General features: G+C 43.5%; 1 protein-coding gene across 2 annotated transcripts in view; it reads right to left on the reverse strand.

The window, feature by feature from the left end:
- Positions 1 to 8634, reverse strand: part of NR6A1 (nuclear receptor subfamily 6 group A member 1) — a 171263-nt gene extending 162629 nt beyond the window's left edge. For both annotated transcript variants that reach the window (XM_080669666.1, XM_080669665.1), the window contains exon 1: positions 8432 to 8634. In XM_080669666.1, the coding sequence (XP_080525792.1) occupies positions 8432 to 8531 (100 nt within the window). In that variant the 5' untranslated portion in view covers positions 8532 to 8634. The remainder of the gene's footprint in view (positions 1 to 8431) is intronic.
- Between the last annotated feature and the right edge of the window lie 5857 nt (positions 8635 to 14491).

Here is a 14491-nt window from a genome sequence, read left to right on the forward strand (position 1 = left end):
TATGCAATCAGTATGTTGTGATATATATTGTTTTGGTTGAGATATGAAGGCAGAACACTGATTTGAGAGTACTTGCTCATTAAAATAATTAGATATTTTTCTTTAATAATATAACAAAACTTAGAAAGTGCTGGGTTTCTTAAAGGTTAGTTCAATGTGAAATCTAAAACCACATCAATGAACTTTGTATACTCTGTTACATTAAAATCCATTAGTCTAGCTCTGACTGCTTTGGCTCAGTGGATAGAGTGTCAGCATGTGGACTGAAGGGTCCCAGGTTCGATTCCAGTTAAGGGCATGTACCTTGGTTGCGGGCACATCCCCAGTAGGGGGTGTGCAGGAGGCAGCTGATCGATGTTTCTAACTCTCTATCCCTCTCCCTTCCTCTCCGTAAAAAACCAATAAAATATATTTTTTTAAAAATCCATTAGTCTATATAACATTTTGAACAGATATTTACCCATGCAGGATTTTGTAATATCATATACCCAGAGATTTGGAAAATACTCCTTTACTGAAATAAGATGATCTTTAAAATGTTATCATTTCCTTATACGATATAAAAAAAATCCTATTTGTTAATAACACCATCAGTCTCATCAAAAAAGATAAGTATTGGGACGCTGTCAAGCTCAGAGTGACAGGGACAAGATTTCCAACATGCTATTGTTGCTTGAAAGCTCAACTTTTATTCACCAGCAACAGATGTCAGTTTTTCTTGGATAACAGGCTCGCTGTTTATTTTCTTAAAAACGATCTGCCAAATACCCAAATCTGAATAAACCATAGTTTGTTAATTGTTCTTTCAAGTAAAAATGGTGTTCCATTAAAAAAAAAAAAAAAAAGGCAGCTAGTTCAGCTCACAACATAATGAGCTGCATACAACTTTTCTATTTTGGTATGCAGCAGAAATGCTTTGCATGTACTTGACATAGGATATCAAAAAACAAGTATATTCAAGGGATGAGATTTAATAAAATTAATCATTTTTATTGCTTCATCTAAGACATTCTTAAGTAAAAATGGCTTCTTTTTTTTAAAATACAAGTGTATGGAGGTGAAGAATACAACTACTACTACTACTACAATTTGTTTTCTTGATTTCTGCTAAGGCACCAACAGTTTTGACCCTCCACTGTTTTTGCAACATCAGTGCAAATGTCAACATGGTGAAAAAGACAAAATATGTCAGTATTATTATAAAAATTGTTTTGAGCTCAAGAGCTTCCTTGAAAGGGTCTCAGGGACACCCCTAGAGGTTCGTGGACCACAATTTGAAAGCTACTGGTTTCAATAATACAGTAAATAACAAATTTAATGACTCAATAGGTGGAAAGAGATTAAGTCTGAAACAATCCAGTAATGAATGATCAACGAATGATAAATGGTAGAAAATAATACAATCCAACTGAGTACTATTTTATTAATCATTTATAAATTTAAAAGGCAAGAGATGAGGAAACAGGATAAAAGGTATATAAGGCTTCACAGAATTGTCCTATATTTTTTCTCTTGTGAGAGAAAAACTAAATTGCATAAATTGGAGTTCATTTAGGGCTTTTTTTTTTTCAATACAAGTGTATGAAGGTGAAGAATACAATGACTACTACTACAGTTCGGTGCCTTCATTGTGATAAAAAAAGAACACTGCATCTGATCCTGTATAGCATAAGGAATTAACAAAAAATGATCAAGTCTGAATTTTTAATAATTCCAAGATGATACAGCTTCAGGATTGAAATAAGTGCATGAACAAATAAAATAATTTTTAATGTTTTCCCTTTTATTGAATTTATTGGGGTAACACTGAAAATTTAATTTTTTAATACAGGTTAAGTAGTTCCTTCACTGAAATCAGGCTGTCCTTCATTTTGGCACAGATTTGTCACTGAAATGTTTCCTGAGTCTTAAACTAAGACTCAAAGGAAATATCATAGGAAGTTTAAACATCGGTTAAATCAATCATGTCCGTTCGTTTTCAATCAATAGTTTTAGAGGAAAGCATAAAGAACACAAATTTTGACACTACAATGATGGATTGAAAGAGCAAGCAAAACCCACTAGTAGACCTATGAAATGCTTCTGTAGAGAGATCTAAAATTCTATGGTACTATGAAACATAAGGAGTTGGAAATAAACAGCTGAGAAAGCTATCTACCTCTTCCACATGAGGGATTTAGTTGTGCATTTCTCTCAAATGCAATTCTTGAGTATATTTTTAAATGAATTATAAATCATTTCCAATGTAAATAGTTGTTCCAGCAAGTATCTATGTTTAATACATCTTCTGCTAATACCATCACTATAGTTCTAATAAGCTAAAGGTTATTATGCAATTCCCTCTATCCCTATTATCTTTGGCAATGACAGCAAAGTCACTATTCCGGTTCAAACCACCCACAGAGTATATCTTCTAATCAAACCGCCAGGATTTGTTTCCAGAATACATTACATGTTGCTGTCTAGGGAATTGGTTTTGGAAACATTACACTCACCAGCTGACTTATCAACAGTGCCCATAGAATTGACACCAACTTAAAGGCAAGAATCCTTCCAGAAAATATAAAAATATGCTACTACTGCCATCTGCGGTTTATGCTTGAATAGCTTCTCTGATGTAAACAAACTTAAGGGTATACAATTCGCAATTAGGATCCAAAGACTCATTATTTGAAGATACTTCTTAAAGTTAACTCAATATAACAAATTGTAGCATTTAGTATATGAGAGAAGAATTTGTAGTTCTCTTTGAACTTACATAATGAGTAAGGGGGAAACCACAAAATACCCTGAATGAAAATGGTTATAGTGCCTAAGGGCTAACTTTTGTTTTCCCCAAATTTCCACACTCCTAAGGAAATCCAAAGACTTGATGCTTCCTGTGAATTTATAATTAGGATAACTTCTCTTAAAATAGTGATTGTCAATATTAAAACATTTCCAAAATTTTTAAAGAAATCCAAGAATTTTTAAAGAAATCCAGGGATTTTCTACTTAGACATGAGAGTTTGGTCAGTTTGCTTCCTTCAATATAAATTTTAAAGATTCAATTATTCCTATAATTTTTTTAAGTACAAAAATTCCAAAATGCAAATGAAGCCTTAAAGTAGGTTATTTTCACAACTTATTTTCTCTCAGTTTGCTTTCTCAAATGACAACCACTGTAGCTTAGGGATCAAAAGATTTGGTGCAGCTGGGGGTGGGGTAAAAGGCAATTCAGCTTCCCAACAGCCAGCTGAGGAAATTCTGGTTCTCTCCCCAACTAAATCACTGTTAATTAGAATTGCTGGGTTACATAGTAAAGTCTTATTTAAATAATCGTAACGGGGGAGGGGGTCTGTTTTCTTGAGAAACTGTTCTACGCAGGCTACTACTGTTTAACAGCAGGTAATAAGGAAATAAAGTACGAAATTCTTTAAAATAAAGTTCTCTATTCTATAGTTATTTCTAAACCACACTGAAAAGGTTAGAGACAACGGTTTTTTTCTAACTTTACATTATTAAGGAAACTAATGTCTAACAGGCTTATCTTTTTCATAAAGACAAGCCATGTTGGAAAACAAGCAATAAACAAACAGCAGACTGATTCTATGAGTACTGTAGATCAAAGTTACATTAAGAACTTTTTTTTTAAATATAAGATCAAGCTCAGAAGAATATGAAACATCACTCAACACAAGATAAAGAATTACGAACTCAGTACTTCTTGGTGACTTTTAATAATTCTGGTATTTCTAAACCCTAGTTATCAATCAAAGGCATCCATAAACCCATAAGAAATTACCTGAGCCAGGAAAAGCTGATATTAAGAATATGAAAGTTTAAAAGAATGTATTTTCTTTCACAATGTGTTGGTTTTATAAATACTTTCAAAGTATAACAGAGAGATGGGTGTATTATATCACTACTTGTGTGGATATATTCAGTAGTTACCTTCTGTTTAAAATTGTTCCAAGGGCACTCTTATTCTTTACTGAAATGAAAGCTTTGTTTTTATCTGTTGAGTAAGAATTCTGATTTTTCTGATTATGACCCTTTACACATAAAAAAAATGGTTCACATACACACCAAAAAAAGCATTTTTATTATTCTACTTTAAAAGATTGGACCAAAAATTTAAATGTATTCTGAAAAGGTATCTTCCCAAATTTAACTTTCAACATGGAGAAAATACTTAAACTGAAATGTCATTTAACTTGGCTACAACACAAAAATAAACATAAGAAGAAAAAAAATAGTAATAAGGCCCCTAAAATCTAGATGAGCATGCTGAAAAGGAAGTCTCTTATGTCAAAGAAGCTGTCCTTAATTCTGAAGCCAGAAGTTGCCATCTGACCACAATTCATTAATGGACCAATTTATTCAATACAAACTAATAAATATCTAACCTAGTTATAATACAGGATGAAATTCACTTACTTACACAGTCCCAGACCCCAAAATATGCAAATATCGTTAGCGATTTAAACCCGACCTGCATACCAAGCACCGTAAGTGGTCTAAGAAACTTCCCTTAGCAGTATCACAGTCGTTGGCATTTCTACCCTCCACGCGCCCGCTAACCAAAATTAGGTATTTCATTTTCTGCCTTTGCTCCACAACCCCGGTAAAAGGAAAGAGGAACCAAGAAATTATGAATAAAATATGGGAATGCATGATTTGGACATATTTTAGGAAATGTACATGTTCTTTTTTCATTAGCTACCATCTCAGTCCTCCTCATCTAACTCCTGTTCATGTGCTAGTGCATGAACACACACACACATCCTTTTGCTATAAAATTCAGAATGACTTACAGATTAGAAAGCATGTCATGATCATATTTTTATTACATGCAACAGAAATACTAAAAAAAGAATTTGGTGGATGGTAAATCTAAGTTTGGAAATGTGGTCCTCTCACATTACTGCTATTCAAAAATCAAAAGTGAATCTGCTCACTGTTGCTTTTCAATGTTCTTTGGAGGTCAGAGGACCTACCAAAAAAAAAAAAAAAAAAAACAACCTGTGTGCTGCTTGTTCTAAAGAAAAACATTACTAGAGCATGCATTTTTTAAATGAAAGTAGAAATTTTTGAGGTGATTTAAAAATAATTTTCAAAGTCACAAACTGAAATTAAATTGTCATGGAAAACACTTGCTAATTTATTTTCAGGAATAACATTTGGATGGCAGGGCCATAGCAGGAAAAGGGCATACGATTATTTAGTGAACTTTTTGCATTTCTCCTAAAGTGTAATTATATAAAACATGCTTTTCATTACTGATAATGGCTTATAACCTTTCTTTGCTTGAAATATTTAAGTCTACTTCTTCATTCTCTTAAAATAAAACAAATGCAATATTTAGCATATACTTCCTCAAATCATTCATTTTCCTTTGAAACCCCAAAAGGAAGCAGTCCTCTAAATTAGTTCATTTTTGTTATGAAAACCTACAAACAACAACTGTAAATATCTAGCGCAGTTAGCACAGGGAATTCCTGGAAGGGTGGTGGTGCATCAAAAGACTAGCAACTCTGTTCTGATAGATTATTAAAAACCATTTAAAGGACTGTAAATTCAACATCAATGGCGTTTCCGGCAGGAAAACATTTCTAAAATTCCACCTCCAGTTTATTTCTTCATGACAGAAACCAAAAGACCTCCTATCAAGATAGTTATCTATTGCAAATATTTCATACAAAATGAAAATCAGTCGGTAGGATAAAAAGTGAGAAAATTTCATTTTCTCTGCTTAGAACTTAAGCAGTTTCCTTTACTTTTAGAGAAAAATAAAATTAAGAAAGTATAAAAGAAAAAAATATCCCCACCATTCCAGAGATAAACTTTCCTTTTCTTTTGTTTGTGTTTTTGTGTGTGTGACTTTTCTGTGAGCATGTTAAGTTACCGAGATGATGAACATAAATTGTAAAACAGAACATAATGCTCATTTTTACACTGAAAAATAAAGCATTCTACAACAGTCTGTTTCATGTATTTTCTTAAGTTCACCTAAGTGCCAAAAGACCCACTGTGTTTTCGACAAAAAGGAAATATTTATAGCACTAAATAGGACTGATGTAAAATATTAAAGCCACCTTAGCCTAAGTGGATTGCTCCATAACAGTTTTTTGAATGGTTCTGAGCAATTGAGGAAATGAGACTATGAATAGGAAATTTGATTGAGTTAAAATTACCATTGGGTTCTTTGAAATGTATTAATGAATAATTAACAGCAAATGCAGTTCCTAGGCTTCCCTTACAACAATATTCTCAAGTAGAATTTAAGTCTGCAGCAAAATCCATCTATGTGTTATGCAAAGGTGGGTACAGGAAGTATACACACAGAGAAAAGCATTATGAGAAATACACTAATGTGGGCTATAAGATCTGGGCTTGGGTAAAAAAAAATCAGCATGGTAAAATTTAGATCAGATTTATAACATTCACACTTTAATACCAAACCAAATCTCCACTTTAAAAGCTTGAAAAGTTAAAAGCGTTAAAGAAATCCTTTGTTCCAGTATACTGTCTCCTACCCTAACTAGATTCCAGCCTCCTTTGTGACACGGGATTTTATTGATCTCAAACATGTTCACATTCAGAAATTAGTCTCCAAAGACATCCCAAGAGACTGCCGGCCACCTATATACCACACATCACAGACATCTTAAAAAAGGACAAGAGCTTTGAAAACATATCACTATTTGGTCAGCAACATCAAGTGAAGTTAACCAGGCTCTCCTCTAAACACACTTCTCTCTTAACTGGTAAAAATAGCACGTCTACTGAACTGACAGTATATGTATGAAGGTTCAGATCCACCCCAAGATTCCTTCTGTAGTTCCTCATTCATTCAACAATTGAGCACCTAAGTGACCTATATTCAGGTTACTTTCCTCACACCTGCCAGGTCACTGTCCTGACTGAGAAACTTCTTGTTGAAGCAATTAATTTTTAGTGCCTCCTAACTGTCCCGGGTGTTTGCATTCAATTTGAAATCTGTTACTTGTTAGACACTGTTCGGTCCTAGATCTTTCAGAGAATTGCGAGTTTATGGCGCAGAGAGGGGAGGAGGCAAGGATCTCCGAGAGCCTGCCCTTTATTCGGAAATGAGATGTGAAAGGTGGAAGGCAGGGCAAATAAATAAATAAATCGGGTTTGCCGCCGGAGCGTTTGCCGGGCCGGTACGAGCACCCTTTGTAATGCGGGCCTCCCGGGGCTATCGCCTGCGCTAATTGCTCCAGGGCGCTTTCCAAGTTCAAAAGTTCACCTTTTACGACCTCACAAAAGCTCCTTACACGTTACCAATAAAAACATCCCGCGGCAAACACTGGGGGGGGGGGATATCAAACAGATACAAATAAAACATCCCGCAGGGGGAGGGAGCCAGGGGGCGGAGGGCGAGTCACCCCCAGAGACGGATGCGAGGAACCTGAGGACTGGGCCGGGACCTGGGGGCAGGGGAAGTGCGGTAGGAAGGGCCGGGCCAGGTGAGGAATTCTCTGGGCTCAGGGTCCTGGATCGCGAGAGGACCGGGAGAAATAAGGTGGGGCAAGCGCGGACCTGGACCCGCCCGGAGACACAGGGAGACAGGTGTCCCCAACACCCGATCAGGACAGAAATCTGAGCCAACAGAAAGTTGTCGCCTAACAGAGAAGGGAAGGGAGCAGGGAGAAACGGGGTGCGGAGCAGGCACCAACGGGTGAGAAAAGGAGACGCTGGGCGAGTAGCTGAGGATTTGAGAGTCAGCGCAGAGATGGAGGCTCGCAGTAGCACGGAGGCGCGAGGGAAGTGCGGGCCTGCAGGAGGGAAGGAAGGAAAGAGGCTCCAGAAAGGTGTGGGGCCAAGGGGACCAAGGGGACGAGGGTGTGGCGTCGGGTCAGCAGAACCAGGAGGGAGCGTCAGCGGAGGGAGGGGGGACCCGCGTGGGGAGCGCCGAGGGGACGGGGCGGGGGGAGGGGACGGCTCGGCGCTGAAGGGACCCAATGGGGGAGAGGCCCCCCGCGGAGGGTACCCAAGGGCAGGAAGAGGAGGCTCTGAGCAGAGGAGACCCGAGAGGGAGGGGAAGCCCCCATTGACGGGACGCGAGATGGGGGTTGGGGGTTGGGGGAGGATCGCACTGAGGGGACGCGGACCCCGGGAGGGGGAGGGTCTGCCATTAAGGAACCTGGGGGTGGGGAGAGTCACGCAGAAGGGACGGGGGAGGGAGGGCGGGGAGGGAAATGAAGGTCCGAGTAGAGGGAACCAAGGGGGGGAGAACCGGGAGAAGGAGGCTCCACACTGAGTAAGACAGGGAAGGAGAGGGAGGGTCCGCGCAGAGGGGACCGGGGTGAAGGTCCATGCGCTGTAGCTTCCCAGGGTGATAGGAGGCTGAGAGAAGGGGTATCCCGGGTTAGAGGGCATGGGGCTGGTTCTAGGTGGGCCCGGACTCTGCACGCCCATCACCCACCGTTGCGCGGCGGCGGAGGGAGCGCGGCGGGCGGCTCCAGGAACCCCGTCGAGCCCCCGCCGCCTGCCCCTCCGCTAGGAGGCCGTTCGTCCCGCTCCATGCGGTGGTGCTCAGGGCCCGCGCTCGGCTCGCTGCTCCGCCATGACCAGCGCCCTCGTCGTCGTCGTCGTCCGCCAGGGGGAGGGGGCTGTCAGGGGCTGGCGGGCTCCCGGCCGCCGCGCTCTCTGGGCCCCTAGCCGCCCGGCTCCGCGCCCCTCCGCGCCGCGCCCCCTCAGCACTGGCCAGCTCCCACCCCCGACGTCACGCGCCGCTGCCACGCACGGGCCCGCGGGGCACGCTGGGAATTGGAGTCTGCCCGGCGAGGCCGGCCACGCGGGACTCCAGCAACTGAAGGGGTGGAAAGAACAATTAGCAGCTCTGAAGAACTGAAAGCCAAAGCCTGTTTCAATCGCGAAACTCTAATAAAAACTTCTGCTATAAAAGAGTGTATATTACTTCAGGGCCTTTTCTTTGTTGTGATTTATCCATAGTCAACTTTTCTTATGACTCCTAGTATCCCCCCGCCCTGACAATGAGTCTTTCCTAGGAGGTGGGTCGCAAAGGAACCGGTGAGCACGTGCAACGAAGCCCAGCCTTCGGGGCGGGGTTGGGGGAGTGGAGTTTGGGGGTATTCACGAGGACCTTCCTCTGCGGCTTGGGGACAAATTGGACCCAAGATTAAAGGATCGGAGTTAAACTCGAGGTGACTGCGTTCGTATGCAAATAGAATCTATAAAACTCTGCTTTCCGGGGTATTCTTTAAAGGCTTTTACCTCCGGGTGGGCGGGAAAGACAAAAGTTTCTCTTCCTCTTTCATTTTCCACCTGCCCGTTGAGCAGAGTGGCAAACTAAGCCCCCAGGCCATTGATGCCATTAAAGAAACTATAAAAACTCCTGGTGTCTTGAAGCTCTCGGTTTGAGGGGCTCCTTATCCACCCATGTTCCCCTTCTCAGTTTCCCAGTCTGTAAAGCGGAGTTGGAATAGGGACGGGGTCCAATTGGGAGAACCCAAACGCCGCTCCCCGCCTCAGTTTCCCGGATTTTGTAGTCTTTGCTGTTCCCGGCTGAGCCCATCTCCTCTGGCCACCAGGCGGCGCGCGGTCATCAGCCTCTGGGACCTTCCCGAGCGTCTGCCTACGGACACCCTCTCACGGAAGGACTCATCGCTGCTGCCGCCCAAGGTCTAAGCCCTTACCTGGCCTGCTGGAAAACAAAGACACAGAACACTGATGCTTCGCCCGCCTCTGTTCTGCCGGCTTATGCCGCGGCTTCCTGGCTAGCTGCCCATTTCCCGCCCTCTCCCCACCCTGCTCCACCAAGCCTTTTAGCTCGTCTATGTCATTCCTTAGTTTTTAAAACGTTCTTATCCTGGCATTTGCGTCCCTGTCTGGTCTGACGTCTGCCCATATTTCTCATCACGCCCCTTCCCTCACCTGCTATGCAGGAGGTTTTGCAACACCATTCTGCACTTGCCGGTTCCTTACCAACGTTAGTTAACCTGTATTGTGCCTTAATCTGTGCCTGCCACTGTTTTGAGAGATTTTAACACAATGTTGCCTGAACCTCAAAACCTCTTTATAAGGTAGCTCCAATATTATCCCTGTCATACACTGATGAAGTCACCTGGCAGAGATGAGGATTCCAGACACAAGAACCTGAACCCGTGATTCCTCCAAGCTGGAATGCTGCTGGTTTTGCCCCACTCCCAAACCCTTATTCATCTTTCAAAATCCTGTTTAATATCTCCTCGGGGACATCTGGGTCCCCTCTGTGTTCTCTTCGGGCTCTGTCGAGTTCTCTGTGGACTATGAGAAATGGTCTCTGTGGTTGCTTCCCCACTACCATTCCCCAGCCCAAGAGGGAGAGGAAAGCCCTTAGTGTGTGTGTGTGTTGGGGGTGGCAGTGGTGAGGTGGGACAGGAGATGGGTTCTCTGAGCCATACCCTCCACTCCAGATTCTAAAATGTGTCAGGGCCAGAACTTTCCTTTCTATCACAAGCCTCTGCAGATGGTGAGTGCCCCTTCCTAAGAGATCTCATCAGGCTAAATGGCAGTGCAGAAGCCTTCTGCAGCCCTGGGGTTTCAGTGGTGGACAGAGATTCTAAGTTGATTCTAAGATCAAAGGTGGGCACAGAATTCGGCCAAGCACTCAGCCCATGGAAACAACTCCTCATCCCTCAGACCAACCGTGTTGTCTCATCCTCCCAACGCCTTCCTTGGTCTCTCTGACAAATCAAACCACTTTATTCTCATGCTTATCATTTTAACTCCGATTGCTGAGCACCGGGCCTGAACATTATAGACACTCAATAAATAATTGAGTGGGTGAAAGAATGAATGAAACATAGCTGGCTTAGTCAATGAAAGAAAAATACCAAATGATCTCACTCATTTGTGGATAATAAAAAACATAAACTGATGAACAAAAAGACAGATACAGAGGCAGTAAAGCATCAAACAGACTGTCAAATTACAGCGGTAAGGTTAGGGAGAGGTGGGGGAAATAAGAGATCAACCGAAGGACTTATAAGCATGTTACTTATAAGAATAACCAACGGATGCAAAACATTGGGTGGTGAAGGCATGTTTGGGAGTGGGGTGGGGGGGCAATGGTAAGATGTACACATATAATACCTTAATAAAAAATAAAATAAATAGATTGTAAGGAAAAAGAAAAAACATAGCTGGCTTTTCTAAGTAATAACTGACCTTGGGCATTTTACCTCTGAGCCTCAAAGTCTGGTTCTGAGGGATGAGGAATAATAATAGTAGTTGCTACCTCACAGGATTATTACAAGAATTAAATAAGATGATGCATGCAAAGCAATTCATATAAGGTCTGACCTAATAAATGGGACCTGTTACTAATATAAAGGAGGTCCTGCCCTGGCTGGTGTGGCTCAGTTGGCTCATCAACCTGTTCTGTTTACGTACATTCTGTTTAAATATCTTTTGTCTATTATTTGAATAGATAGGTCATAGGTCACACAAAATCTCCAGGATGTAATCACACAACCCCACAACTGCTCATCTCTATATATATAAAAGCCTAAGCGACCGAATGACTGGCCAACCAGTCACTACGATGCACACTGACCACCAGGGAGCAGACGCTTAACTCAGGGGCTGCCCCCTGATGGTCAGTGCGCTCCCACAGCAGGAGTGCCACTCAGCCAGAAGCCGGGCTCACGGCTGGCGAGTGCTGCTGTGGCGGCGTGAGCCTCTCCCGCCTCCATGGCAGTGCTACCAAGTGGCAATGGCAGGCGCAGTGGGCTGAATGAGCAGGAGCAGAGCCTGGCCCTGGCTCAGGCTCCTCCCAGGCCACCTGCTGCCTCGGGCCGAAACCGGCAGTCCAACATCCTCTGAGGGGTCCCAGATTGTGAGAGGGCACAGGCCAGGCTGAGGGACCCCACCAGTGCACAAATCTGGGCACCAGGCCTCTAGTATCCTATATAATAAAAGTGTAATATGCAAATAGGCCGAATGGCAGAACAACCAAACAACCAATCAAAGTGTAATATGCTAATGATATGCTAAGGCTGCTCAACTGCTTGCTATGATGCGCACTGACCACCAGGGGGCAGTCAACTGATCGACCAGTCACTATGACGTGTACTGACTACCAGGGGGCAGATGCTCCAACAGGTAGGTTAGCTTGCGGCTGGGGTCCAGCAGATCGGGACTGAGCAAGATGGGCCGGACATGCCCTGGAGCCCTCCTGCAATCCCTCTCTGGCCTGATTGTGCACCAGTGGGATCCCTCAGCCTGGCCTGCACCCTCTCGCAATCCGGGACCCCTCAGGGGATGTCGGAGAGCCGGTTTCAGCCCGATCCCGCAGACCACTCCCCTTGGGAGGGTGCCAGAAGCAGGCTCATGGCTGGTGAGCACTGCTGTGGCAGTGAGGACTGATTGGGTGCGAGTCCGCAGCAGGCACAGTGGGGCCAGGATGAGCAGGAGCGGCAGGTGGCATTGGGCTGCAGGTTTCGGCCCAATCCCTGCAAGCCACCCAGAAGGACCCCACCCATGCATGAATTCGTGTACCGGGCCTCTAGTATGCTATAATAGAACACACTTGGAAGTTCCTGGTGTGATTCCCAGTCAGGGCACCTACCTAGGTTGCGAGTCCCATCCCTGGTTAGAGCACATGTGAGAGGCAGCCAATCAATGTTTCTCTCTCACATCGATGTTTCCCACTCTCTCTCTCTCTCCCTTCTCTAAAGTCAGTAAATATATCCTTTGGTGAGGAAGGGAAGGAAGGAAGGGAGGGAGGGAGGGAGGGAGGGAGGAAGGAAAGAAGGAAGGAAGGAAGGAAGGAAGGAAGGAAAAGACTGGTCCTAATATGCAGTTATCTTCTGAAAATGCTTCTTGAGAAAAATCAACTACAATGGCCCTGGCTGGGTAGCTCAGTTGGTTAGAGCATCATCCCAATACACCAAGGTTGTGGGTTTGATCCCAGATCAACCAATCTCTCTCTCTCTCTCTCTCTCTCTCTCTCTCTCTCTCTCTCTCATCAATAAATAAAAAGAATTAGCTACCACAAAGTTGAGAAAGGTGAGGGAAATGATGATGTACTCAGACCCTCCCTGTTCTGTGAGGTAGGCACCTACCACATGCCCCTCTCCTTCTATGGAGTCTTAGCCCGCCAGTGTCCCCCAACAATCCAGAGAAGTCAATACTTTTTCCCAAATTTACAAAGAGGAAATAGGCTCCGAAAGACATGAAAAATACTCTCACCACCAGCAGGACTCATGACAGAAGAGCTGGAAAGGAAAGTGTCTAAGAACAAGGAGGCATCTGCAAGGGAGTGGTCCTGAGGTCAAAGATAAGAAGACTAACAGGATAAGGAGACAAGGATACAGCTCAGAACAAGGCAGGTATGAGCCCCATCATGGGGGCCTTGCCCTGTGGTGGGAGAGACAGACTCTAATTAAATCAAATAATCACACAGAATTCAGCCAAACACTCAGCCCACAACTGCATATATATGCTACAGTAGAACACACCTGCAAGTTCCTGGTGCTAGGGAGTGTATGACAGGGCTCATTTTGGTCCAGGGGAGGCATTTGGGGATAGGAGCATTGAAATGACATGGGAAGGATGAGTAAATGTGGGTCAGACTAAGTGGAGAGAGTTTCTGGAGGAACGAACCGTGTGAGCAAAGGTCCTAAGGCCAAGTTGGAACTGAGAGAATCCATTATGACTGGAGCCCACTAAAGGAGAGAAGGGCGGAAAGGAGGAAAGCAGAAACGATGGGGCCATGTGGGAGAACAGCCAGCAGGGGGCAGAGTTCACTGGTGACAGCAGCCTTATTCTTCCGGGCTCTTAGCCAAGAAACTGGCCAGGCTGCGGGGGGAGAAAGGGCTGGGAAAAGGACAGCACGCCAGGTTCTGTTTACGTTTCGTTTCTTCTATTATTTGAATAGATAGGCTGCACAGTACAAAATCCCCAGGATGTAAAAAAGTGTTCAGTGAAAAGTAAGCCTTTCAAGCCCTGGCTGGGTAGCTCAGTTGGTTAGAGCATCATCCTGATATGCCAAGGTTGCTGGTTTAATCCCAGGTCAGGGTACATACAAGAATCAACCAATGAATATCTCTCTCTCTCTCTCTCTCTCTCTCTCTCTCTCTCTCTCTCTCATGAATAAATTTAAAGTCAGCCTTTCTCCTTACTGATTCCCAACAGCTGGTCCCCCCCCCCCCCCCCCCGCTTAGTGATAACTACCATACCTATTTATTGTGTCCGTTCCCAGATACTCTATGCCAACCTTTTTCACCTCATGGCACACATAAACGAATCACTAAAATTCTGCAGCACACCAAAATATATATTTTTTTACCGATCTGACAAAAAATAGGTATAATTTTGATTAATTCCTACTGGACAGCTACTATTGTGTTGGCTGTTCCCTTTTTTTTTTTTTTTTTTAATTTGAAAACCAAAGGGAGAAGAGGTTAGTGTCCCTGATTAAACAGTCAGTATGCATGTTTCAAATTCTTGCGACACGTCAGTTGAAAATTGGTGGCCT

The sequence above is a fragment of the Plecotus auritus genome (assembly GCF_963455305.1).
Source record: "Plecotus auritus genome assembly, chromosome: 5".
NCBI classification, from domain to species: Eukaryota; Metazoa; Chordata; class Mammalia; order Chiroptera; family Vespertilionidae; genus Plecotus; species Plecotus auritus.